The sequence below is a fragment of the Anser cygnoides genome, chromosome 1 (assembly GCF_040182565.1).
Source record: "Anser cygnoides isolate HZ-2024a breed goose chromosome 1, Taihu_goose_T2T_genome, whole genome shotgun sequence".
Lineage (NCBI taxonomy): Eukaryota > Metazoa > Chordata > Aves > Anseriformes > Anatidae > Anser > Anser cygnoides.
Window position 1 is genome coordinate 99,789,595 of NC_089873.1, and position 26,215 is coordinate 99,815,809.

General features: G+C 42.5%; 1 protein-coding gene across 5 annotated transcripts in view; it reads right to left on the reverse strand.

The window, feature by feature from the left end:
* GSK3B (glycogen synthase kinase 3 beta) overlaps window positions 1-26,215 on the reverse strand; it is a 153,669-nt gene that overhangs the window by 75,842 nt on the left and 51,612 nt on the right. For all 5 annotated transcript variants that reach the window (XM_067004041.1, XM_067004045.1, XM_048047669.2 and 2 more), the window contains one exon: window positions 22,633-22,826. In XM_067004041.1, coding sequence (XP_066860142.1) covers window positions 22,633-22,826 — 194 coding nt within the window. The remainder of the gene's footprint in view (window positions 1-22,632; window positions 22,827-26,215) is intronic.

Genomic DNA, 26,215 nt, shown 5'->3' on the forward strand with positions numbered 1-26,215 from the left:
GACTGCTTTACAACCTGTGCACTTCAGCCTTTCACTAGCTACTGAAGCAAACCTAATGTGACAAAAACCTGTTCATCTCTTCTGTAGACTTACCTAGCCCTTACTGTGTGTTATATTCATTGTATCAAATTATATATTCATTAAATTGAATTATATATTCATTATATTAGATACTCATTATATTGAATAAGTCTGGTTGCTCAAAGTTAAAGATTTGGTTAAAGATTGCCAAGATATCATCAGATTTATAACTTCAAACAATAGCCAGTAAAGCTGATGCATGAAGACTCATGCCTCCTCTCCAAGGTTACACCCCAGTTCCTCATAATTTGCTAATGCTGCAGTTGATGTAAAACCACCAAATCGAGATTATTTCTGCCTCACTACCTTAATCTGCTATAATGGACTAGGATAACCATCTTCCCCACATGCACTTCATTCTGTCCCCATCCAGAGATTTCTAGGGCTATGTCAGTTTGTATTTATCACCCCCTAATCTGGATTTGTTTTTTTAAATAATACCACAAAATGACTGAATCTTCAGAGGTGACGATGTGTTATGGATTTGCAGCTTCCTGAACTGGACCACAGCAAATGAAGGTGAAAAGTTTTGTAGAGCCTCTGTCAACATGACACGATCAATATATACCCAACGACATGTAGAAATATCATCTGGGCCCAGTTCAGAGAAGAATTCCTCAGAGCTTCCTTAGCTAAAGGGCATGCATTATTTTTCTCCCCTTTTTTTTTTTTTTTTCCTTTTCAAAGTAACTGTTTGAAGTCTCAGCAAGGTTCTTTGAGGAAGATGCTCAAAGCAGATGAAATGGGGAAAACTATAAACTTGAATTTTTGCCTTGTGTCACACCAAGGATATGACCTGGTTCTTGTGACCGCTTAAGACTGCATACCTCTTGTCCTCTTGAGAGAAGATGGAAAGGCTTTCATTTTTCAGGTATAAAATACTAACCCATTTCAACAAACAACTTCAACAACATCCTTCTTGCTTAAAATAAGACCAGCAACTAAAACTAATTCTCATTTTTGCACTTTTTGAACTAGTTTTTGTTTTTTTGGGGGCAATGCCTTTGAATATTCAAGCTCAATATGCCTCATCTTTCTCTTAGGCTGTTGGAAACATAAAATGGAGGGCAACTGTCACATGAAGTCTGGCATTACACACAGAGAGAAGCAGCACAGGTAGATCCAGATTTCTCAGCATACATAACCTTCCTCTTATGTCTTTCACATTAGCAGCTTTGTCATTTCTTCTGCTTCCTCCATGATTTTCTCCATTCTCCCATGCTTCTTGTTCTTCTGTAAAGGTTTTTGAAGTGATGCGCTGGAGCAGGGGGGTCATGAGCAAAGCAGAGGAAGGAACTAGTTTCCAGCAGGAGGCATGAAGGCAATGATGAAGCCTCGAGGCTTTTTTTCTTCTTCTTTTTCCCCTGCCTTTTTTCCTGTTCCACTTGAACAGCCTGAATGGCTAGTCACCTCCACTCATGTTCACCTGCTGCACTGCTGAACCTGCCTAGAGAACAGGATCAGGCTGAGACCCTGAGAGATGTAAAGCATTTTCACAGAGCTGAAAGAAGCCCCACTACCCTGTCCATCTCCCCCAAAAGGGAAAAGGCTGGACTCCAAGCACAGAGGCGTCCCAACGTGATCCTAGTCAGCCACGCTCGATGCCTGGCAGATACGACTGCACAACATTTAAGCCATACCTCCTAGGCTCAGCTTCCTAAGACATCCCAAGACAAAACACCCACAGGGGAAGCTGTCGTGCTTCACAGAAGCCTCCTGTGGTACAGAGGTAGTACCACAGAGGTTACCAAGAGGAAGTTGGATCATCAAGATCAGCATGTTTTCACTAATATCCTTAGTAAATCTCCAATCATACTACGTCTGGTGCACCATAAGCTTGTCTGGACTGACTGCAAATTAAAAGGTGCACCTCTTCTTCTCTAAAAATTCCTGAAGCTGCCTGGGCCATTCCTCAAACATGCATTTCAAACACTGCCAGTCACAAGGCTCCTTTTAACACTGTCTTTCTGTTACCAAAATAGTGACAGAAATTATTCTGGGGCTCACAGAATTATCTTCCTTCTACAAACAGATGATGGAATCTGCCCATGCCAGCCATCAGTAGCTAGACACCCACGAAAAGTCCATTTTGTGGTCAAGCAATTTCAAGCAGTGAGAAACGCCAGCAGGGATCACAGTTTTCCTCTCTTACATTTGAATCATGGATTAAGACAATTCCCCAGCCTTCCTCTTCCTGCTGGTCACAGCATATTTCCAGCGTGGGCAGACCTATGTTCGAAAGAAACCCTTTTGCCACAACCACCATCCCCCGTAAGTGCTGGTCCACTGGTGATTGTGAAAGGCTTGCAGCCCAGCAGCCCTAACGCATGGGCTGGAAAGTCCAGGTGCCACGTCCTGCTCCAACCTCTACCAATGAATAACACAAGCACATGCAGTTAGAGAATTAGTGTTTGTTAAAACACTGTGAATTTTATCATCCAGAAAGGCCTAGAGACAAAGATATCTCACTCATTAGTATACTGTTAGCGTTCAAGGCCTCCCTAAGGAAAAAAATAGAAATCAGTGATAGCAACCAGCAGTTTATAGCATAAATATAAACTTGCTGCTTTAAACACCACCACCACCCCATGCAGACACACTCCTTCCTTGTATCTCTTCCTGCCTCCATTCACAGGAATCCCAACCCTTCCCACAAGGGAAAACCCAAACACTAAGCACCTGTGCAACGTGAGAATAATGAATTCAATTCATCTGCAAGCGTGATGAACGGATGAACGAGGGGGTCCAAGACAGAGAGTGCTTGTGCACGTCCTTCTGTGTTACTACCCAACTGCAAGCAACGCAAGCTTCCTTTCCCTACCGAATTCCACAACGCTGCCAAACTTTCCACTGTTTGTCCTCATGTAAAAATCTAGTAATTAAGATCCCGAAGCAACAAAAGACAGAGAGACACAGCGGGGCTGCGGAGCAAAACGTTTCTGAAATGCTGGCCTGAGAGCTGTTAGTGCAGAACACCCAGGAAGAGTCAGAGGCACAAAACGCGCGTGTCAGCTCTATTCTAGCCAAAAATTACTACCGAGCGCAGCGACCTTCAGCCCTGGCATGGGCATAGAGCAGGGCAAAAAGCGGCGGCTGGGAGCGAGGCGAGAGGCGTGCTCTGCCGCGGGAGGTCGGCGTGCACAGCGTGGCCGGGGCTCCGCACGTGGACGCGGGGCGGGCAGCGAGCTGCTGACGTGCACGCCCAGGATTTACTGCAGCCTGATGGAAACTGAAGAAGCAAAAAGCAGCACGGGTACCTCAAATACGGGCTAGATTTCATCAACCTGCCAAAAGCGAGGCGGATTACACCACCACCACGTGGTAATGAGGGAGCTGCCAGAAAGCATGCTGGATGAAAAGCTGAGACACTAACACACACCTCGCTTCCACCCTGCCTGATATCTTCACTGCATTACTGCCCCTCGAAAAACTCAGGCATTGCATCCCTTCTTGCAAAGGGTCAGCCTGCCTATTGCCCATCTTCTGTATCTAGTCGGAAGTGGGAAGTGCCATTTCATGTCATCTCCAGCCTGCTCTTGCCACCACAAGACAGTCCCTAGATGGAGAGCTTGGCTATTGCACTTTTTCCTGCAACTGGAAACAGAAAAGGCTTATTTTTGTTCTTCAGAGAGCACACAACAGGCCTCAGTCCCTTGGGAGAACAGAAGAAAAATTCTGACTCTTCCTTCATTTCCTGCCCGCATCTCAGCGGTTAATTGAAGGGCAGAAGCCAAATTCTTCGTTAGCTCATTGCGGCCCCCTCTGAATGGAAGCAGAGTTTGAGAGCCTCTCAGAGGCTTAATACCATTTCTAAATTCCTGCCAGCTCAGGAAGCTCGAGACCAAACTTGGAACAGAAACTGATTTACAGCCCCATGTCCCTTTTAGACCACAACCTGAAATTCAATTAATCATTTTCAAGTGGTTGTTTCAAATCCTGTGACCTGATGAACGGCTTAGTTCTAAATTTCAATCCTACAGCATCTATTGTGCCCTGCCAGGGGTGATGCAGCAGGAATTACAGTGTACCCCCGACAAAAGTTGGGAAAATAGAACTAGCTCTGAAATTCAGAGACCTGGTTCAAGCCCATTATAACACTGAAATAAGAAAGTGCAGGAAGGAGAATAATTGAAAGAGAACGTACTTTCTAAAAGGCAGCCCTATGCTTTCAGAGATAATAGCCATTCTTTTTCAGAGATAGCACAGAGCATCTCTTGTTGAAAAACTGACAGTAAAAATCATCTTAGTTTCACAGAAACAGTACATGGATTTTTCTCATATTTTGATTTTTAACTCTTCAACTAGTAGGAGAAACAAAACTTAAGTATGCCTATAACATCAGTCCTCAGGGAGTCTGCAACATCCATGGCAAGTTACACCTGCAATCAGAACCGGAACAGGTTGCAATTAATCTATTAATCAAATAAGTTTCAATCTCCCACGGGCATAAGACATTTGCTGAGTTGCTAATCACTATGCTATTAAACATTAATGAAATGTTTTATTACTCTTGGCCTTCTCTTACATATGATGCAGCAGATGTTTCATGCAAACAGATTTCAAAGGACTTGCAAAACAAAAAAATTCTCATGGTCGTTATTTTTATTTTTTTAGGGAACAGGTAAGTGCTGCCTCCAATGTTTACTTGTGCTTTGTCTCAGACTATTTCTACATGGCAGAAGATGTCTGACATTAGAAGTGCTTAGGGATTTTAAACTTCAACCCACATGAAAATTTCTGACTCCCTAAGAACGTGGAGGAAGCATCCAAATATAAGGACAGAAGAAAGGGAAGCAAGGGGTGACGACCAGCTGAGAGCAAAGAGGGAGTTTAACTGGTGAGTGGAATTAGCTGCCTTCAGATGATTATTTGCCAAGCAGAATTAAATCTTTCAGAAGTGCAAGTCGTAATAATGAGCTCCCAGATGACCGAGCATTGGAAAGGTTAACCATTCGCCGCTAAACTCAAAGGGAGACTGGGCAGCTCCTCCTCCGGGGGGGAAACCAGGTCACTGCTCCAGCAGTGAAGCTAAAACAGGGACTTACAGCCCGTGCCTCACACACATATACAAAACAACTCTTCTCCCAAACTCCTGGAGGGCTCCCCAGCCCCTTGTTTGGTAAATTTGTCATCAGCAAATATCGGCACTTGTTAGTTACTGCTATATTTTAAACCTCCACCCGTGAGTATCAGGTCTGAGATAAGCATGCCTAAGATAACACATACCCTACCAAATTTTGGATGGCAGCAACATATGTATAAGAACGTTTCAAAACCAGTTCTTCATAGTTTTATATACAAAAGCAAATACGTATTTGAGGAAGCTTGAATTTTCATCCTAAACGGCAGCAGTACATTCCTCCTGTAGCTGTGAAACAATTTCATGGGTTGACCTTTTGCTAGATGCAAGAAATCTATCGCATAAAAGAGAAAGCCAACTATGTCAAAGTACAAATCCACTACAAGCTCCTAGACAAGTTAGCCTTCACGTTTGGTAAAAATGGGTTATCAGATTTCTGGCTTTGGAATTTCTTCCTCAGTCAGCACTAGCGCCCTTCCAGCTGTCGCGTTTTTCAAGAAATCATTTCCTTAGGTGAAAGGGCATCGCAGCACCGAAATACAAATATTAGGAAATCTTTGCATTCGCTTCTAGTCTAAATTCCTCCCAAAAGAAGCAGTATAGAGAAGAGGAATAGTTTTTGGTAACTACTTGCATAGCAAAGTATGCTTTTTATAAGAAGCACAAAGCCGCAGCGCCACAGCTAGATTCACCACTCAGCACATTAGAAAACAGTAAGAACCCCCAACAGAAAGAAAGGAGCAGGTAAAAATGGTTTGACCCATCGCTCTGAATGTGGAGCAGCACACTTTCTACACCATCACCTTATGGGAACCCAAATTAAAAATCCCCCAAGGGCCAGGTCCACAGAGCTGGAGCAACAAACGCAGGAAGTCTATCGGCTCGGTTGCTCCCTTTCCTCCTGAGCGTGAGGAGGCAACTCTGAATTTAAGCCTGCCCCGGGGCGAGTGTCACAAGCCATGTCTGAGCAGCATGTTGCAACGGCCGGGCAGCCTACAGGCCCTGATTCACGGCCGGCAGCCGCTCAGGCTCCCCACGCCAGCCGCCCACCTCGCCCAGGTCCCTGCCCTGCGGCCAGGCCGGGGAGCGCGCGGCGCGTCAGACGCCGCCTGACTCACCAGCTCCAAGCTTCCTGCCTGGCGAGCTGAGCTCGGTGCACACACACCGGGCTGCAAGCTGTGGCAGGGCAGGAGACGGGCCCCAGGCCGCAGGGCCGGCAGTGCCACAGCCATCCCACCTGCTGGGCCTCCCTCTCCAGCTCTTTCAGGCCTCCGCTGGCTGGCATCGCTGTTAAGGTGCCTGGGCACGACCACAGAGTTGGTACCAGAGCAGCAAGTTTTCAAGAAAGGAACAGCAAAAAGCTGAAGTCACAGCTGGGAATTAGGCAGTAGTGATGCTACCGCTGTAGGAGAGAGGAGCAGCATCAGCAGCGTCCTGGACCCCCATCTTGCTTCTAAAATGAACAGAGAATTTGCACGAAACCCTGTAGCAAATACAGGTGAACTGGTGAATCCAAGGGACTAAGGAAACAAAGACAGCATGGGCACCACATCACACCATCTCAACAGCAGCTATCATCAGATGCTTCCGAGGAAGACTCAAAGAAGTAGTTCCCAGTCACCTGGGACCCGAAAACCTGAAGATACACAAGTTTAACTTCCCATACTAAGCCCGTTAGCTGTTTTCAAAAATGCGTCTGTGAAACACGGAGCCTCAATAACATTGTGACATTGTGTAATGGTCAGTCACATCAATCACGTAGGGAAGTGTTTCCTAAACCACCTGCCACCTTTTCAATGGACAATGCATCCTCTTGTGTTTATCCTACAACATAAGAGGAGATTCTCATGAGGTAACTTCACTAAAAAATCCACTGTTATCAGTAGTGCAAGTTGCAAAACCCTACACTGACCTTGCCGTACACTTCCCACTGTAAGATCTCAGTTTCCATTGTTCCTTTGTTCAGGAGACAATCATTCATGTTTTCTGTTTCTCATGTCAACCTTCTTCTCAGGCAAATTAGAAGCATGTTCTACCTTTACAGTCCCTATTAGTAACAGTTCTTCCAAAGACTTAAGAGACGGCTTTCTCCTTTGAAATTTGTGTCATGGAAATGCCTCTTCCCACCTCTGTGAATGTTACTTTTAACCAATTTATTAGAAGGCTACAAAATACTGCTAAGAGAGAGTCTAGCAGTTCCTACTTTGCCAAATGCTGATGGCCAAACCCATGTCACGCTCCTGATAACCCAAAAACTACACAGGCAAGACAGAAGTTGTTAACACTGCTCCCAGCTTTTGATATTGTATTGCATAACCTCATACCAACCCTTACACATACACATGATCTAGCCTCCGCTAGATGACTACCTGCAGGTCTCCCACGTAGAAACGACATGCTGCGGGGATGAACTGGTGCTGGGTAATGAGAGAAGGCTCATCTTTCAGACCCTTGCCTCACTAGTTACAAAAGGGAAAAGCTCTGCAATGAGTAAGTCAGTGAACTGCAGAAACAGCAAGAATGGTCTTCTCTCAGTCTTGGCACTTCATAAAGCCGCATTGTGAAAAATGCACTTGAATCTACCTGTAGCATACAGAACAATCCACACAAATGTGTTTTTCCAGGAAGCCGCAGCATGTGTTTTACTCTGCCCAGCTCCATATTCTGAAGCACTGAACGATCAAATACACGTGAGAGATCAATAGGAGCACAGATGTTTATGCCTACCCCAAAAACCAAAACCGTCCTGCATCCATTACACAGACAAAAAAAAACTTCCGTTGTCTGCATTTTAGATATCGCATCAGGAAACTGAACATGCGACAACCAAGCCAGACAGAGCACCTGTCCTGGCCCGAGATATCTTGCAAACACCATGGGTAACCATATTAGATTGGCTTGTCTAGGCAAGGCAAATGCCCCCACCATGCTACAAATTTCTCACCAGCTGCCCTGCTCGTTTTCCTTAACCATGAACTTTTTATTTGCTCAAAATTCACAGTATGCACAGTCAGGTAGAAAACATGCAGTTCTGAGTAAGTGGAAAAACCCATTAAGTATTTCTGCTCTGTATTCAAAAAGCTATATATACTCAGAGGTATGAAGAGCATGGAGCTTGGTGACATCCAGCTGCAAAACAAGATACACCCATTGCTTCTCTCAGACTAAGTTTCTGAAGCAGAACCCTGAAAAAACTACCAAGCATCTCCTGAACACTCGATAGCTTCCAATGAAACCAAAAGTCTTTTAAGGACTGTTATATACCAGCAGCAAGATCACAACGCTCCAACAAGGGAGGGAATCCAACAGTGATTCACCCTACAGGGAAGTCCTTCCTGTCTTAGCAATGCTATGGTATACCTAAGCATGACAAAACTCATTCAAAAAGAGGATGACTGGAAAGGGTAAACACAAAATTCTTAAGCTACCAGCTACTGCTACAAGAAGCACTCAAGATAATCAAAAAATAGAGATGTTTAGTTCCAAATATAATAGTGCATCTTCATGCTAAAGCTTTATTCTTCAAGACAAACTCTCTGCTTGACACATTACCCTTCAGTACCAGGGCAGTAAAGAGATGAAGAGCAGCATCTCTGTTTATCTCCTTGCATCATCTTTTTTCTTTTTTTTTTCTGAGAAACAGTACATTAGAACAACCACAGCATTAACATCTAGATTAGTAACAGCAAAATTCACTCTGGACCTGTTGAAGCGGGTCCAGAGGAGGGCCACGAGGATGATCAGAGGGCTGGAGCACCTTTCTTATGAAGACAGGGTAAGAGAGAGCTGAGGATGTTCAGCCTGAAGAGGAGAAGTGTCCAAGGAGACCTCATTGCAGCCTTTCAATACTTAAAGGGGGCTTATAAAAAAGATGGGGACCAACTTTTTACTTGGGCAGATAATGATAGATAAGGGGGAATGGTTTTAAACTAAAAAAGGGGAGATTTAGATTGGATGTTAGGAAGAATTCTTTACTGTGAGGGTAGTGAGGCACTGGAAGAGGATGCCCAGAGAAGCTGTGGCTGCCCCATCCCTGGAGGTGTTCAAGGCCAGGCTAGACAAGGCCCTGGGCAACCCGATCCAGTGGGAACTGTCCTTCCCCATGGCAAGGGAAGTGAACTAGATGATCTTTAAGGTCCCTTCCAACCCAAACCATTCTATGATTCTACAAAAATTCAGTTTATGTAACCCCCTTTACTGGACTAGAAGTTTAGGCCTACTTTGTTCTGCAGCACCCCTTAAAACTACAGTGTGGGTGTTATTCAATAATTGTATGAGAAATCACAAAAAAGGCACTGAATTCAATCTGCAACAGCACCTCCCACAAGTTACCTGGCTAGGGCAAGTCTTTACTTGATATAGAAAGCACTGTGCAGGTTTCCAAGGTAGTACAGACCAATCAGGATGCACACAAGTTACAACATTTTCCTGAAAACCATCTGTCTTCAAAGCCAGCCTGAAACACCTACCTAGGTAAAGCGATGGGACCTGCATGAGCCCATCTCTTATATTATCCTCCTCTTCCTAGGCTCAGGAAGATGACAACTTTATCCAGTGATAATCAGCCAGTGATAATGAAGCAGGGCTGCCACACAGAAAGGTGAACCTAGTGTGTATCAAGATGGGCCCTATGCTGTTCCTGAGAAGCCGAAATTTCTCCTGAATTGCTTCCACCGTGCAAGAGAAAAGCTTATACAAGTTGCTCTACTACCCACCTTCTGTACCAAATGCTTTCTATTGACAGTTTTATGAGATAGAAAAAATAAACTTGCTCCATAATGTTTTATGTGTATTCTTCTGGAACGTATTAAAATACAGTTCTGAAGGTTTTGAAAAATTACAGAATTGGCCTCCGAAAAATAACTACAATCCAACGTAAACATAACTTGTTTCAAAGTCTCTGTAAGATTTTGTTTTATTTTATTTCATGGACTATTTATAATGGTGTGTTAGAAGCAAGGAAGTAAGATATGAAACCTCTTTGCCCTGTAAGCAGTAATTTAATACATTTTTAAGAAATTGAAGATATCTTCTACTTTACAATGCCTTATGTCATAGGAGCTGCAGGTGCTAAAAGTTGGTGCTCAAGCATGAGCATGCTATAGAAGAGTCTCTTGGTTATCAGAAGCGAAGAGACCAAAGATCAAAAGCCATCAACTTCACCTGCCTAGAGGTTGCCTCTAGATCGACAGTCATGGGAACAAGGTTTGCAATATTGTTCTTCATAGCCAGAGCAGAGACAGCCTTTAGCAGCAGCTCTCAGGATAGCCCCTTCTGATAGTAGCATTAAGCAGCAACATGTTCACTGCAGATGCAAAGAAATACTATCAGCTGCCTCACTGAAGCAGGATTGTGCCTAAAGTTCATTTCCTCACCCCATCCCTGCACACTGAACTTTTCCACTTTTTTTTTTTTTTTTAAACCAAGCTTCAGGCAAAATAGGGCCCTGAGACTCTTCTGCATTCAAAACCCCTTCAGCACAAAAGATTGAAGAGGTGCTTCGCTCTGAAGACGTGGCACTACCTGCTTGTGTAGGCAAGACAGCGCTGCTCCCAACACACTAGTGTTTACAGTGCACAAGGTCTGATAAGGGCATAGCCACCATATTGTGCGTTATGATTGTTTGGGACAATCTAATTCAAATAAACCTTAAAGGTAGGTTAAGCTTCCAACGGTTTAGGTGGACAACTGAATTCAGAGAGGTCTCACTTGAACTTAATTCCCCGTGAAAGCACATAATCTACTCACAAAGTCACCTACGGATTCATTACCTATACAAAGATCCATGTAGACGAGCCAGTAGGACAGGATGCCACAGCTCAGTGCTCCACCAGGAAGGGACTTTCTACACTGCCTGCACACAGCACAGTGCATGTGTGCTGGGTACGGGATGTTCTCACCAGCAAGGCGGACCCTTTCCCAGAGATACTCATCAGGTGAACCCAAAACAAGAGTCCTTGCACTGCTTATCCTTCCTGTTAATTGATGGCCTTCATGCTGCCACAAAAATTGCTCAACGAGTACACAGAGCCTGTTATGCCTCCAACACTCCAGGCAACCCTCAGCTTGCCCTAGTTTTCCTGCATTTCATACTACTTTCTTGTCCTACTAGAGCTGTTAGCCCTACGTGAAAGCAGATAACCTTTATGCCTGTTATGCACTGTTACAGATGCAGAGTCATTGCCTATGAGGAAATCAATCATATTATCTGCAAACCACGTCCTTTTCTGCCCTTTCCCAAGTTATGTTGACTTTTCAGAAAAAAAGAAAAAAGCATGCATTGTACCAAGTCCTTGACTATTTGCTCTGGCTCTTCAAACGCTCACTCCAATCACCTACTGTGGTTTCTAGCACTCTGGGGAAAGAGCATTTTTATTTCCTATGCTCTCATGCTGTTGCTTTTTGCAGGTACCTAAATGACAAGTGAGGAGTGTTAATAACCCTAGTGTAATCAAGGAAGCCCCTAGGTCTCACAGAAATGTAATTCTAGTACAGTTTACTGTGATGTTGCACTAACACAAGAATCTAACCTAAAAATAATAAAGCGCACACACACACATATATATATAAAGTTTGTAGGTTAAAAATATATAATGTCATTGCCTTAACTACAAATTATCAGCTCTTACCACCTTATAATTTTATAACTCAGAATTGCTCACTATTAAAAAAGTATGTCCAACAGGGCACCACAAAGGAAAACAGTAAGTATTTGTCCTTAGGAATTCTTCAGAAATTGGTGCTCACCCCAGATTCCCTGCTCTACATCCTGTTGCTCCCGGTCAGACTCAATCTGAAATATGCTCACACAGTTGCTCAAGGTCAGAAAGGAAAAACAAGTACATCTATGTACAACACTGAACTCAATCTTCCTACCATTACCTAGCCCATGCACTAGGTTTTGGAGCAGCAAACTTTACTGTGCCAGTTTCCACATTTGCACGCTTGGTTCTTACTAATTGCCCTTCTAAAAGAAATCAGCAACACATCTTTTTAAAGCTTCCCTATTACTCACCAGAAACACCAAACTTCCCCACTAAGGTGCCTTACTGGGTTCACACAAGCAACATGAATGTCCACTATGAATTTCAACTTTAAAAAAAATACAGTTGGGATGGGAGGAGAGGGAAGAAAAAAATTCCTCTGTACACTTGCAAAGGGAGCAACACGACTGGCAAACAGCGTGGCTTGGAGCTCAGGAAGCAGCCTGCCCCACCAAAGCCTCCAGATAAATAGCTAAGTTGCACTGTCCCATTTCAGGGACTAAGTAGCCTGCAACAAATGATTTCATTTACAATCAATCAACATGCTTGCATTGCTACAGCCATCTAGTATAAATGAGATGCCTGTTTTCAAGTCCAAAAAACTTGGTACAACCTTTATGACTCATTTTTCTGGTGACATTACACTCAAATGAATGCACAAGGGCCAGCGAGCTCAGTCTGATAAACAGATCCTCAGACGTATCTTCAAATGAGTAACACAGAAGCAGACAGATCCTAAAAAGACATCAAGTCAGATATTCTGTCCTCCTTCTCATTTGGCAAAATTTAGAGGGGAAAAAAAAGGTAAGTACAATCTAGCTCTCTGACATCAGAGTGCCTCTCGAATTAAAAAAATCAAAATTAGATCCAGCTGTTCTTTTACATATGCATTATTATGCTTCAATGACTCAGACAGGCTGTTTGTATTTTGACTGTTTAGCTGAGTACTCAGCACTCTAATCACCAGGCCTGGGCTTTCAAAGGAACATCACAAACCAAGAGGTGGAATGAACACCTTTGTTGGGTCTGTAACAATTAGGTTGGGCTTCAAATTTTAGAAGAACTTTGGAATATAGATGTATATAGTCCAGGTATTTGCATCATGACACATGTAGGAGCCTTGATTACTCATCCCAGTTCACTCTTACAGGCACCACAAACAAAAACCCACCCTGAAAAAAGGAGACTGCATTCTACTTAGTTAAGAGTTTGTAACATGTATTTAAAAATATGATACACCGCACCTTGAATCTCACTCCAAAGAAGCAGAACTGGATTTTGAGTGGGTATTTTCCTTTCACCTGCCCAAAAAACAGTAGAATTCATGATGACCTCTTTACTGGCATCACTCCTTATATTTTAAAACAAGTATCAATGCAACACAAAAGCATCAATAAATAGGATTTTCCTTAGTGGAGTAAGTTTCTCATTATCTTTCCATGAGTACTTCTTATTTTGGGTTATTACATGATCCTATCTTACAAAGTCCTTCAAATACAATTCAGATCCAGCTTAACTTGCTGCAGTAGATCATACAGAAGTCAAGGCCGTCCAACAAAACCTCATTGTCTTCACCATCCTTAAATTTAGCCTTGGACTTGCCAAACTTCACTGCATAATGCAGACAGAAAACATGCGGGAATGACCTCAGGAGGACACAAAACCAAGATGAGGTTTTCTCAAAAAAGCGCTACGTAAAATAGCAGAAAAGTGATTCCTTGTATCACGCAGCCTAAAAATAAGCCTGTTTGTCACTCACATCTCATCTTCTCAGTTGTACCCAGGAACAGGAAGCATCCAAGTCACAGGAAAAACTGGCAGGGTTGCTAATTCCAGAATATGCCCTACAGAGTCTGAAGCGCCTCTGTCTCTGCATTACAGAGGCCTGACAAAACATTTTAAATAGTTTCCTTTCATTATTTTCTCATGTCTTGGTGCTAACTTTTCAGAGCAGCAGTGGGCACTGCCTATTGCCTTTAGTAGCAAAGGAAACGCTCACCAGTTAGTTACATGGCTCCTAAAGCTTTGCAAGCTTCCTAGGAGGAGCACGTCGGTTTGCTCTAAAATGTCAGATCTATGCAAGAAAACGAAGCGGCAATCAAAAATTATTCTGATTTCCATGTTTCCTGAAACCCTCCTCATTTTGTTTGCTTTATTTGAGTTATCCCTCTTCAAGGAGGGACCTAGGGATAAAAGGCAGTTCATTTACAAGGTTTTAAATAAAGCTGAATGGACTGAGCTAGCAGACAGTGCTGGGCGGTACAGCTCAGTGGCCTGGGAGCTCCATGCACAAAAGACCTGTCCCATCTCCTTACTTTAGGAAACCTCTACTGAGCAGCCCATGGGTCTCTTCTGTCCCTCCTGTCTCTCACACTTCATCAGTTATCCCTTCTCCCCCATAAACTGTACAGTTACCACAGTAGAATACTGGAAAAAATAAAAGTACTGAGTTCTAGTAGCCTAGTATTTTAAAGGTAAAAATCTGTGTTCACTAGCAAAAAAAACGAAGACAAATCATTTGACAACATACTCCAAGCACACCTTAAGAAGGGCACATTGCACCAAAGATAATTTAACCAAATAAGAATGAAAGTCAGCAAGTGAGAGCCACAGGTACGTAACACTGTTGGACGTGAAAAGCGTTTAAGCTAAATCTTCTGCGACCAGGCAATCTCACGCTGTGTGACTTCTATAAGAGAATACACAATGGTACAATACAAAGCCTTGAAGTAACTGCATGCACCAAACATCTAAGCGGTCTCAAAAGCACCATTTTGATCTCAACAAGGATCAGCTAATCCTCTATTTATATCCTACAAAATACTTTTCTTCTCAACTGGGAGACAGGTGTAGAAGGTTCCCACTGGGACACCATTTCCACCCCACGCCTGTTTCAATACCCGAGCTCTGCACAACAGCAGCGTTATCCAGCTCTCAGGAGCATTACGCATGCCTACACTCCGCCTTGTTGTCTTAGCTAGAACGGCAAGATGGAAAAAAAATAGCTTAGAATTTAGATGAAACCACAAGCAGCAGTGAATCACTGAACTTCAAAAGGAGAGATGCATAGTATTCATGGTGGTAGTCCTGAAAGGCTATCACAGATCTTTTCCATAAATACACGGAAGAGACATACGTATTTTACAACCGCTTTTGAACACCATTCCGGCACCCAAAAACCAGGGAATTTTAAAGTTCCCTTTCACCTTGGCTACCTACGAACACGTGCCCTGAACAAAGCTCCCTGCTGGCAGAAGGTGTGACTCAGAAGAACACACCTTCAGGAGTTACAAATAAGAATGAAAAACAGCTTATGCCTACTGCGTGCGGGGCTTTCTTTTTTCCATACCATTCCTTCTCAGGCACTTAAGTGGCATGGTTGGAAAGGACAAAAAAAAAAGTGTCTTGCAGAATGGAATTTAAAGTGACCAAGATCAGGCATTTTGAAGCATCTTTAACTGCAGTCACATAGCTACGGTATGCTGTCAGTACGTGGCAGAGTTACAGCTATTTCCGAGCTTGAAACTACACGTTTCCATACCTTAATACGTTTGGAATTCTTTTAAACTTTAATCTCCGCTCTTGGTCTCATGATTTCAGTATAGCATCCTGACCATGGTATTTTTCGTCTTTTTTTAACCTCTCTGTCTCAAGGCAGTCTCCAGCTTAATTTAAGAATATATATATATATACACACACGTGTGTGTGTATAATATATAATGTATTTTATATATATAGAATACACACACATATATATGTATACATGCATATATACACATACATATCATATTATACATACACTTAGAATATAATTTTATGGAATATATATTTCATGGAATATATACACATATATATATTTCATGAACAACAGACGTATAAACCCACTTTTTGTTAGACATGAGAGACAATAAAAAAACCACAATCATAACTACAGCAGCTACATAAAGTATCTGGACCATGAGGTAAAAGACTTTATAAAAAGCTAATATATCTTAATGACCTTTTTTCAGTCAGCATATACACAAAGGACAGATAGGTTTACATTTGATCTCAAGATACGGATTAGGTGTGGAAGAGAGGGTAGAAAGTTGACCTCAAATGGCTATCTTGTTTTAAATCATGTGTTTGGCCCCAGCCTAGGGTGCGACACAGGAAAAACTGTGGAAATATAAAAGCTCAAAATCCAAAATAAATGAAGCATACGAACTGCAGTGTATCTATAGAGATGCTTCATGCTAGCATCCATGAAGTGGGGGAAAAAAAACAACCACCACCTAACCTTTGAGGATTGACTCCTCCCTTCCCAAAGAACACATTCTCATGGCAGGTATTTCTCTCCTTGTATCGGTTTCCACCTGAATACACATTTCTACATGCACACACAACCACGTCTACAGATGAAGAACACTTCCTCTTCTTCCGCCAGGGAAACTGCAGCTGGCTGATGCTGCATTCCCAGAGCAGCAATTTTCAGTCCAACAGACCGGCTAAGAAAGAAAACTGAAATCAGTGCCCTTCATACAAACTCCAATTCATCTCCATGTGCCAAACTCAACATCTATCTTGCCTTAACACCTACTACGCATCCAATTCGTCAGATTAGAAAACATCTGTAGAAACAGTCCTAACACAACTACAAATAATTTTATGATACAGACTTAAATACAACACCTACTGAAGGAGATGTTTCTGAGGTCTCTTAGGGCCATACGATTATCAGCTGGAACATCCCTGGCCATACAAGGAGCAGTACACTGCTCACTTCAAAACTTGCCAAAGGCAGGGTACAAACTGGTTTTTGCTTTTGCTAGCAATACTCGATGTTTGTGAAAATTGGGAAATGGAACGAAATACAAAGTCGTGAGCAAGAGTTTAGGTATCTATCCAGCCTCTTCAGTGCACTGTGAACAAGAAAGTGAACAAGAAAGCAATGCAACCACAATTACAGCCAAATAACAGAATCGGCTCAGATAAGCTAGCTTTCGAGAGACAGATCCAGCGCTGCTGTAAGAAATGCTATTATCTTTGTAAACATCTCTGCTAATCTGGCTAAAGTAAGCTGGACTACAGCTACAAATTTGGCCTCCATACAAGAGTTAAAGTACAGACTTGAAGAAACACTCTGGAACTGAACACAGCCCTCCAGCTCTTCAGAACATGGAAAAATATCCTGAACACATGCCCAGGCATCTCTGATTCTGCAAATCATATCTGATGGCCCCAGTCTTTAAAAGGGACAGCAACCCTTCAGATGGAGATAGGAAGGGCTTGAGGGATAGTTTTGAAAAGGCTTCCAGTCAAGCTCAATTATCTTCCTTCTGCCAGTTTTACAGACGTTTGTAATATTAGTTAATGTCACAGGAAAATATTTTCAGCCTTCCTTCCCCCCTTTGTGATATAAACAGAAGACATCACATTAAAGTAGTCAGAAAAGTGAACTGTTGTTCACATTGCTCTTTCTAGCTACTTAACGAAATTAAGACATCCATTTAAAAGTGCCACCTCCATAATGGTCTTATGAACAGTGATTCATTATCCCTCAGATCTTCAAAGTAGCTAAGATGTGCAAGTCCTCAAAGACTTAGAAGAAAGGCGTTTAAATGTTATTATTTTCATCACCATGTCTTGCCTTGGTGATTTTTCATCACATGGATGCTTCCAACTTCAACTAGGAAGTCTTTGGAAATGAGATAGCGTAAATTAAAAAAATATATTCTGTTGAGAGAAGGCCTTCATATTAATGTTTAAATATTCAGCAGTCTTTAGATGGAGATATGAGAGTGCTAGACTGGCTCACACACAAATTAACAAAAAAAAAGTACCACCTTTAATTCTGTGGAAACCTAGGCACATGACAAGAGGTCACCGAGAAACATGATCACGAGGACACCAGAGCAGGTCCAACCACTACATTGTGTTTTACCCTAATTTGAGAGTTAAAGAACTGACTGAAGATGAAGACAGTGTCCATTCTACAACTTCTGTGATCACATCCCAGTTCCTAGAAAGGCATGAAGTACTTCACCCAAACCCCGTGTGCTTGAAAGGGTCGACAGCTCTGGCACATATAGATGAAGCAACGCAGAGTCCTACATGGTATCTCAAGTTTCAGCAGCAGAGATGGCTTCTCTTCAGCTATACGTTTCATATTCTCATGGCACAGCTACAGTACATAGGAATAGGACTTGCTAAAGAAGATGGACTTGCTAAAATATTAAAAAGGGAAGATGATTCGTGCATCCTGTCTGAACCTGGCAAATGGTGACCAAACCTGCACTGAAGAGAAAATGATCTCTCCTCCTTTAAAACTTTCCAACTGGGTTTCCCAACAAGTATCAGGGAGCTGGCTGTCAAGCCCTCGTTCGTCAGTCTGTAGACAGGACTGTCTGCAGCCCAGGCTTACAGACCATAGAAAAGACTTGTTTTAACTCGATCAGATCACTGTGCACAACCCTTGTCAAGAGAAATCAACTACATTAACAGTGACCTCAGTAGACTGAAGCCCTCAGAAAATGCAGCATATTTTCCAATATAACGCTGCTATCTGCTGTATCTTAAACAGCCAAGGATAATGGAGAGCCAGGGAGGGTAGCCAGGAGTGGAACCAATTAAACTTGATTTGAAGCTGGACTCACAGTGGTCTGTTAACCACTGGGATTCTGAGAGCAAAAGATACAAATCTCATTAGTCAACAGGTCCACATTTTTGTACATGCATGTCTACAGAATGACATCCTCAACCACAAGCAGAAACAAAACCTATTAAAAACTGGATCAATGTTAGATTTTTTTAACGTTTTAAACAGAAAAAGTCTCCTCAGAAGTTAACACAACTTAAGAACCTAAACACTTAGTCATTTTTAAATGGGAATTCTTCCTCGTGGTTTTACATTTTTCATGTGAGATGCTACGATCAAAGTTGCTGTAATTAAGTTAACACAAACAGTGGATACAGAGTACTTTGAAAAATGATCTTTTTATACTTAGCAGCTTGATATATTTGAGGCCAGAACTGAAATAAAACTGTTTTTCTTTCAGAAGCATTTCAAACAGCTCACAGAAGTACACACACCCAGCAGAGAAAGAGAGAAACCAGAACCCCAACATATACTTATTTTTCCATCCTGCTGCTTTAGTGGGCTGCGAGACTCAGGTTAACATTGAAATTTTACATAATTAACAAAAAAAACAATGTGTAAATGGTCACAACATATATTATTCCCAAAGATAAACAGAAGAAAGAGCGCTGACCACTATTCAGTGGCTTTATCAACACAGGCCTTCATGTTTCAGGACTGACTGGGACCTAGTTCGATGTTCTCTCAAATAGCCAGGTCTTCCAGAGCTTGAGAAATTCAGTCAACTAAGCCAAGGGCAGATGCAGGTCGAGTGCTAGACCTAAGTAGTGACTTGAAAGGCTGCACTGCATGAGTGGTTCTTGTACAGAATGTGGCTTTCTCTTACTGCAGACTTGAGGTCCACGTCCATGAAATGTGAAGCCCAATCTAGATTGCCCGAAAAGGTGAAGAGTTCTTAATAATCCTGCATCATTTTGAGGGTGACAGCCTAGTACTAAAGCAGAAGCCTTAAGCACTGGAATCCAGATATGCAGAGTTTAGGTACTTATTCTCCATCAACAGGCAGATATTTCTATCAGTTCATGCATCTATCCACAGAAATCACAAAAATCAGACTAAGAATTTCCTATCTGTGCTAACACCTGCTGCTTTATTATTGACTTTTGTAGAAGTAAGAGTCAGTCGTTGCTCTCTCATCTGAAGAATATTCCAAAGAATATACCAACAAAAGCAGTGCAAGAAAATTTATGCTACCAGCTTTTTTCTCCCAAGCATCATAATTAGACTATGTCAGTTAAGGGCCTGCAGAGAGGTGTGGATGAAAGCACTTGCAAAGATTACAAATAATTTAACTGCACCTATCTTTACCAATGTTTTGTATGAAGACCTATTCTTACATATCTACAGGACAGAGGCAGAAACACAGCACTAGTCTATGAAAGACAGGACACAGCCCTTCAGAAATTCGGCCATTTGAGACCATTTATACCCAAAAGCTTGTTAACAACAACTGTCTCATGCCGTTCTTCAAGCAGAAATCTCCATTGCTTAGTCCTGTCAAACTGTTAACTTAAAATTAAATAAATAGATCTGATTTTCCATACTGACTACAGATAACCTCAACGGCCTTGCAGATGAGCGGCAGTCAGCATTTAGTCTTGTGAGCCACTCACTAAGTATGATGTAGTTGTCCAAAACGATTAAGTTTTCATGCTTAAGTAGATACCAGCTGAAGCACAAGCATACAGCTGAAAATCTCACTGATGATCTAAACTTCAGAAATTAATTTTTATACACTACTCTTTTCCTGATGCATCTCCAACACCGCGACTAGTGCAGAAGCGTCTCTAAAGCACTTCCTTTCTTCCCTCTGAAGCTGAGGAAGTTGATTTAAAACTGGCAAACAAACAACTACCAACCTTCCACTGCCTACAATAGGGTTTTCCTCATGGCTATCGAAGCAGGGGTGTCCATCAATGACAGTGAAGTGGATGCTTTCTTAAGGAACTCCAGTCACCAGAGCTGAGACCACAATGCAGGCTGCCATGCTGAGGCAGCCGCATCCCAGCTAAGGTGCACACCACAACTGAGCTCTCTGAATGGAAGCAATGGTCTGCTTCTAAGATGTGATCAAACCGTATGGGCACCAGGCATTCACAGTTCCCTGGCAAAATATTTAGTCCAGCATTCACAACCTAGATGAGATGTTCCCAAAGAGTAGCATACTCTGAAGTAATTGTATGCTATTCTTGATATAAGATACATGTCTCCAGCTTCCAAATCTGTCCAGGCAGAGGCTTTCATCCAACCTGCAGGAACGCACACCTTCAGCCAACAGAACATGCACTTCCAGATCAGAATGTAAAAAGTAAAGGGAGGACTACACTGATGAATGATGGGGAAAAACTAGGGAGCTGAAAGCAAAGGTACATGATAATGTACGGTTGGGCTAATATTCAAGACACGCCTTTTTTCTTCCTAATCAATTCAAGAAACATTATGTAATAGTAAGATAGCAAAATGCCACTGAATCAACTACTAAAAGAAAACCAAAGACATTTGTTTATAAATCTGTATTAGGCATTAAAAAAAATTATCTTTTTGACACTCTACCCAACCTCAAAGTCCAGAGATTAAAAAAGCTATAAAATCAAAGACTGCGGTCCAAAGCACTAGTTGACATCCACCAAGCATGACAGGGCAAGGGAAATGTACTGGCCTTCTATCTAAAACTATACAATGGTAAGAGATGAAATAACTTCTTATAGCATGACTAGGTTTAGACCTTCTGTTATTCTTCTACCTCTTCCATTCTTATAAAATAATCTGCTCTTACACCATACTGCACGCTTCCCCAGTACTAATTGCCTCTAACATATAATACAAGCCGGAAATAAATCTGACAGATGTAAGAACAATGCAAGAACTTTACACACCTCTCTCAATTAGAAGTTAAACAATGCCACATGATTAGGTTAATTTAAAAATAGCTTTCCTCTTCCACACTTTAGCTGACGTATCTGTGATATGCTGATGCCTGTGGTGGTGACAGCATCAATTTCAAGACTCAAGGAAGAGGCATACACTAGTTAATTCAAAACACATCAAAAGAATGATTCTGCTACCCAAACAGGATACAAATTACAAACACAACCAGTGAAGCTAGCTGGGCATTAAATGTTACTGAAAAAAAATGAGACAACTGTGAAGGAGACGGTAAAAACGTCATCTACTAGCCTTCAGAAGTATTTATAAAATTTTTGCTGCCGTATGCTTCTGTAGCCATGAAAGCTGCGTCCTCCAGATGCTAAAACCTGTGCCTTTGATTTCAGATGGTAAAACCAGTTACCTTTGCTATCATTCACTCTTGCACAAGTTTATCTGCTGGCTACTTAGATATAAGGGAAAGCAGTCAAGCACACCAAGCATCTAGCAGGGGAAGTAACAGTAGCAATGAGGCTGCTAATGGTCCTTAACTTTTATTTGGTTTAAGTATCACCCAGAGATGGACTTTTTGAAAAACTACTTATCGTTTAGAACAACGATTCACTAGTCTGGAAACCTTCACAACAGATCACATTTATCAATCAGATAAAGGGAAGTAACTCTCCTTGAGTCCAAACTGCCCTCAGCTCAGTATTTGTTACCTTCTTGCTTGGTCTGCAGACTTCTTGGTTTACTCAAGTACAGCCTTCTATTTTAGAGATGCAACAACCAAGAACAAAGCCCAAAGGCTTCCGTTCCTTCCAGCAGATTAATTACTAATGACTGGAGGAGAGTCTAAGCGAGAAAAAAGTAAGTATAAGACAAGCTTTTCCCTTGTTTCCCCAGTTCATTGTCTACAGAACACAGTCTGCAACCAGGGAACAGCACCACAACATCAAATCAAGATTTTTAGCTTCCTGTTTTGCACTAATGCAAATAATAACAGCAATGACTCACTGAATTTCAAGTTAAACTATATTCCTTTATCATAAACCATGTGTTTAATCTTTAGTCTTGGAAATTTTTTTGTGTGTTTATGTGCTCCAATGAAAACAAATTAAAAAAAATCAAAAAGATTGTCATCAAAGAAATGGAAAACAAGATAAGATTCACGAAAAATATTCTGAAGTTATGCATATTCTTACCTTAAATCTTTTATCCTGCAGGACTTTCTTAATGGCCACAAGCTCTCCCGAATCACAAAGTTTGGCTTGATACACAACACCAAAAGATCCATTTCCAATCACCTTGGTGTCTGTGTAGCTAACTTCTTGTGGTCGGTCTGGACCTTGTCCAGGAGTTGCCACTACTGTAGTCACTTTGCTGCCATCTTTGTCTCCTGGGAAGCAAGAGATATGAAAATAATTAAAATACATTCATAAGAAAGGTCACCAATAAGAATGATACAGAAAAGGGTAAAGACTTAAATCAGCATGTATATTTCAATATCACAGAGGAAGAAAAAACTATGAAAATACATAGAAAACACTGAGCATGTTTGGGGTTTTTTGACACAAAATTGCCAACAATTTTTCATTTAGATCATTGTTAACAGAAATATTCCCTTCCAGATGCAAACAGCTCAGCAATAAAATGTGCTGCATGACCAGAACAAGTACTTATTCCTACATCTGATTAACTTAAGTGGCATTACACGCAGCGTTCTTCGTATTACCAGAATCAAGCATTCCCCCGTATTTTCCCGTAACTGAAGAAACAAAACTGCCTGTACAGCCTGCAGAGCAGCAAACGGATATTTAGGCGCACACCCGGCAAGAAAAAAAAGCCAGCAGCAGTGACAAAGTGTGCTACAAACCAACCCACGCGGAATGCTTCTGCTCGCGTGCATGCAGAAGCAAAGCCTTTGCCGGGGCTGGGACAACCGAGGTGAAACGTGGGCTGGCCTCATGCGGCAGGGTCCTGCTGCCAGGAGGCTCAGCGGCAGAGCCTCCTGCAGCCCCGCGCGCAGAAAAGAAACCCTCTTGTTCAAAGTCTGGTTTTGTTTGCCATAGGACCAAAGTTTTAGCCATTTTGCAAGCGCACGCCGGTATTTATTGTCCTTTGGCTCCGATAGCTCGGGTTGCAGCTCAAATAGGCCTGCAAAGAAAAGCCAGAAGGAACCTGCTGATCCACAGCAATCATTCACCAACTCCGCATAAACTGCGCTTGAGGTGCCCATCACATCTGCTTATCAAGAAAGCTTCCTTCCACGACTTCCTCAGGGACTGTCTTCCAGTCCTTCACTGCTCATGCCTCGAGAAAGAATTTTCTAATAGGTAACCTGGATCACCTTTACTGCAGTTTAAGCCATACCTCCCCTCCTGCCCTCTCTCACCCCACTCCACCCTCAAATACAGGAAGGGCTTTTGCAAAGCCAGTTACCCCCACGGAGATGCTACTTCTCTTTGGGGACCTGTCCCACCACCGTGGGCGGCCAAAAGTAGACACTCCAGGGGGAGCTTACCTGAGCTCTGCCCAGCGAGCTCGTACCTCCTTGTGTCCGACTTGCAACACACTTGTTTGTACACCCCGGCACAATGTTTGCAGCTTTTGCAACGCAGGAACCTGGCTGACTCATGACCCGGTTGTGTGCTCAACTCCTCTCTGCGGAGCCGCCGCCTGCCCAATCCCTGTCCACTTTCCACTTACACACCTGGTTGCTCTTATCGACAGCGAATACCCTGCACTTGCCCCAGATGAACTTCAGCCAAGGTTTCCTAACAGTATTCTGCCAGCTTGTCACATCCTTCAAACACGGAGTGACCACCATGAGGAGATCCATTTCACAGTGCTACACGGAGCTTATCTAACAAAGTGGGAAACCTGCAAGCCTGCTGAAAGACTTCACAGAAACCTGTTAAATATATCAGTCTGATTTTATCTTAAACCTCCAGTTAAGCTCTAACAACCAAACAACCGTGTTCGCCTTTCAGGGGATTGATTCCTAGCAGTTCATCATTTTCCAAGGCTGCCCATGAGAAAATCAGTTTGAAAATTTCCAAGTCAAGATGCACACATCTGCTGCTATGCCATCCCCACAAGATGCAGAAAAGTAAGTTGGGTTGACGTGATTTGCTCCTGAAAAATCCACCTTAACTGTTACTCATCTCTTATGTTATCTTTCAGAGCCTTACAAACTGTTTGCTTTTATGCATTTAACTGCTCCATGAAACAAGTATACAAATTTAAAAATAAGTAAAGCACATTACTGCAAAGGGTGACAATTATGTGCCAAGCACTGCACAGCAGGTATATCTCTTCCCCCAGAAACATTCACAAGAAGGTGAGATGCAGATTTACACATCTGAAGAGAAAACAGAGAAACGACAAAAAAGCAAAAAAAAAAAAAAAAAAGGTGGGGAGGGGAGGAAGAGATGAACATCTGCTTAGAGAGGCGAAAAAAGAGAACCAGAATAAAGCTGCATGGAAAATTCACCCTCCTCTCTGATAACTGTAAGAAATACATGGAACGAAGCCAGCAAGAGAAAGAACATTAAAATTCTTTTTTTGGTAAACAAGTTGAAAGTGCAATTCTGATAACAGCCCTGCATTTTATTTGCCTGACTTTCTATCATTAGCATTCTAACTCAGCACATATAAATAGGTGACATCTGCTTTCCTGCAGCAATCCTCGTTATCTAAAAGGTAACCTCCTTGCTGTCCTCACCTGTTTTTTCCAGCTTTGCTCACAAGGCCAGAGTCTTGAGATTCCAGGTAATGAGGCTCATCCCCCACCCTCCCAAAAATCAGACTCCTGGAGTCTTAGAGGTAGAACCAAACTTGTCTCTGGCCAACACCTGAAGTGCTCCGTCTCAGATCTGCTCGAAGAGCACTCTTCAGAGCTGGAAGCCACTTCAGGATCTCCTCAACCACAAGGGCAAGCCCTGCATCTGAGGCCATGCTGGGTGATTCTTCCCCACTTGGCACTGCTGCTGCCAGGCCAGCATCTCCAGAGCTCTGGTGAGAAGTCAGTCAGCTTTACTCCATTTCCTTTAAGCACAATGGAAAACAGCTCCTAACAAAACTTGTTGAAGACATTAATTGGCTAAACCAAGAACCACTTGGTTTCTTTACCAGCACATCACAGAGCATTAAGCCTCCCAGATGTTTCTCTCCATTTCCCACTTCCAACCAACATTTCTTGTCACCCCTTCCACCAAGAAACACCCTAAGGACTCCCAACAGAATAAACCCCCTGGAGTTTCAGTTGTATTCCATTAGAGAACGGTTGAAACTGAGCGGCTGTAGAGGGAAAATTCGCCTTGCACCTTTGAGAGCTTTGATCTTGCCCAGTGAACACCCACCTGGGTACTTTACAAAGCGTGCAAACAACATGTATTATTCGTATTAGTATCACAGCAGCATCCAGGGGCCCCAAGCCGGTTTTGCTGCTCGCTGGGCTACATACATACCCACGCTGTTCAGAAGACTGTACCCGGTTCAGCACGGTTATCCCAGTTTTTAGTGTCTGGACAGCAAGAATTGACTTGCCAGCCAAACAGCATACCAATGTGTTCACTCGAACAGCTCTGGGAAATAGAGTTTTAGCCCTAGCATGCCAAAAGCTACTGGAAGCATCCTCTTCCAGCAATCCTTGCTAGCTGCAAACTGGGAGTCCCAACAGCAAACACCAGGAGTCATTATACCACAGCAAGTCTTAATGAGAAGCTGAGAGTTTTCATCTCATCTGTTTTACCTTCACCTGGTTTCAGACTGTCAGACCTGGTG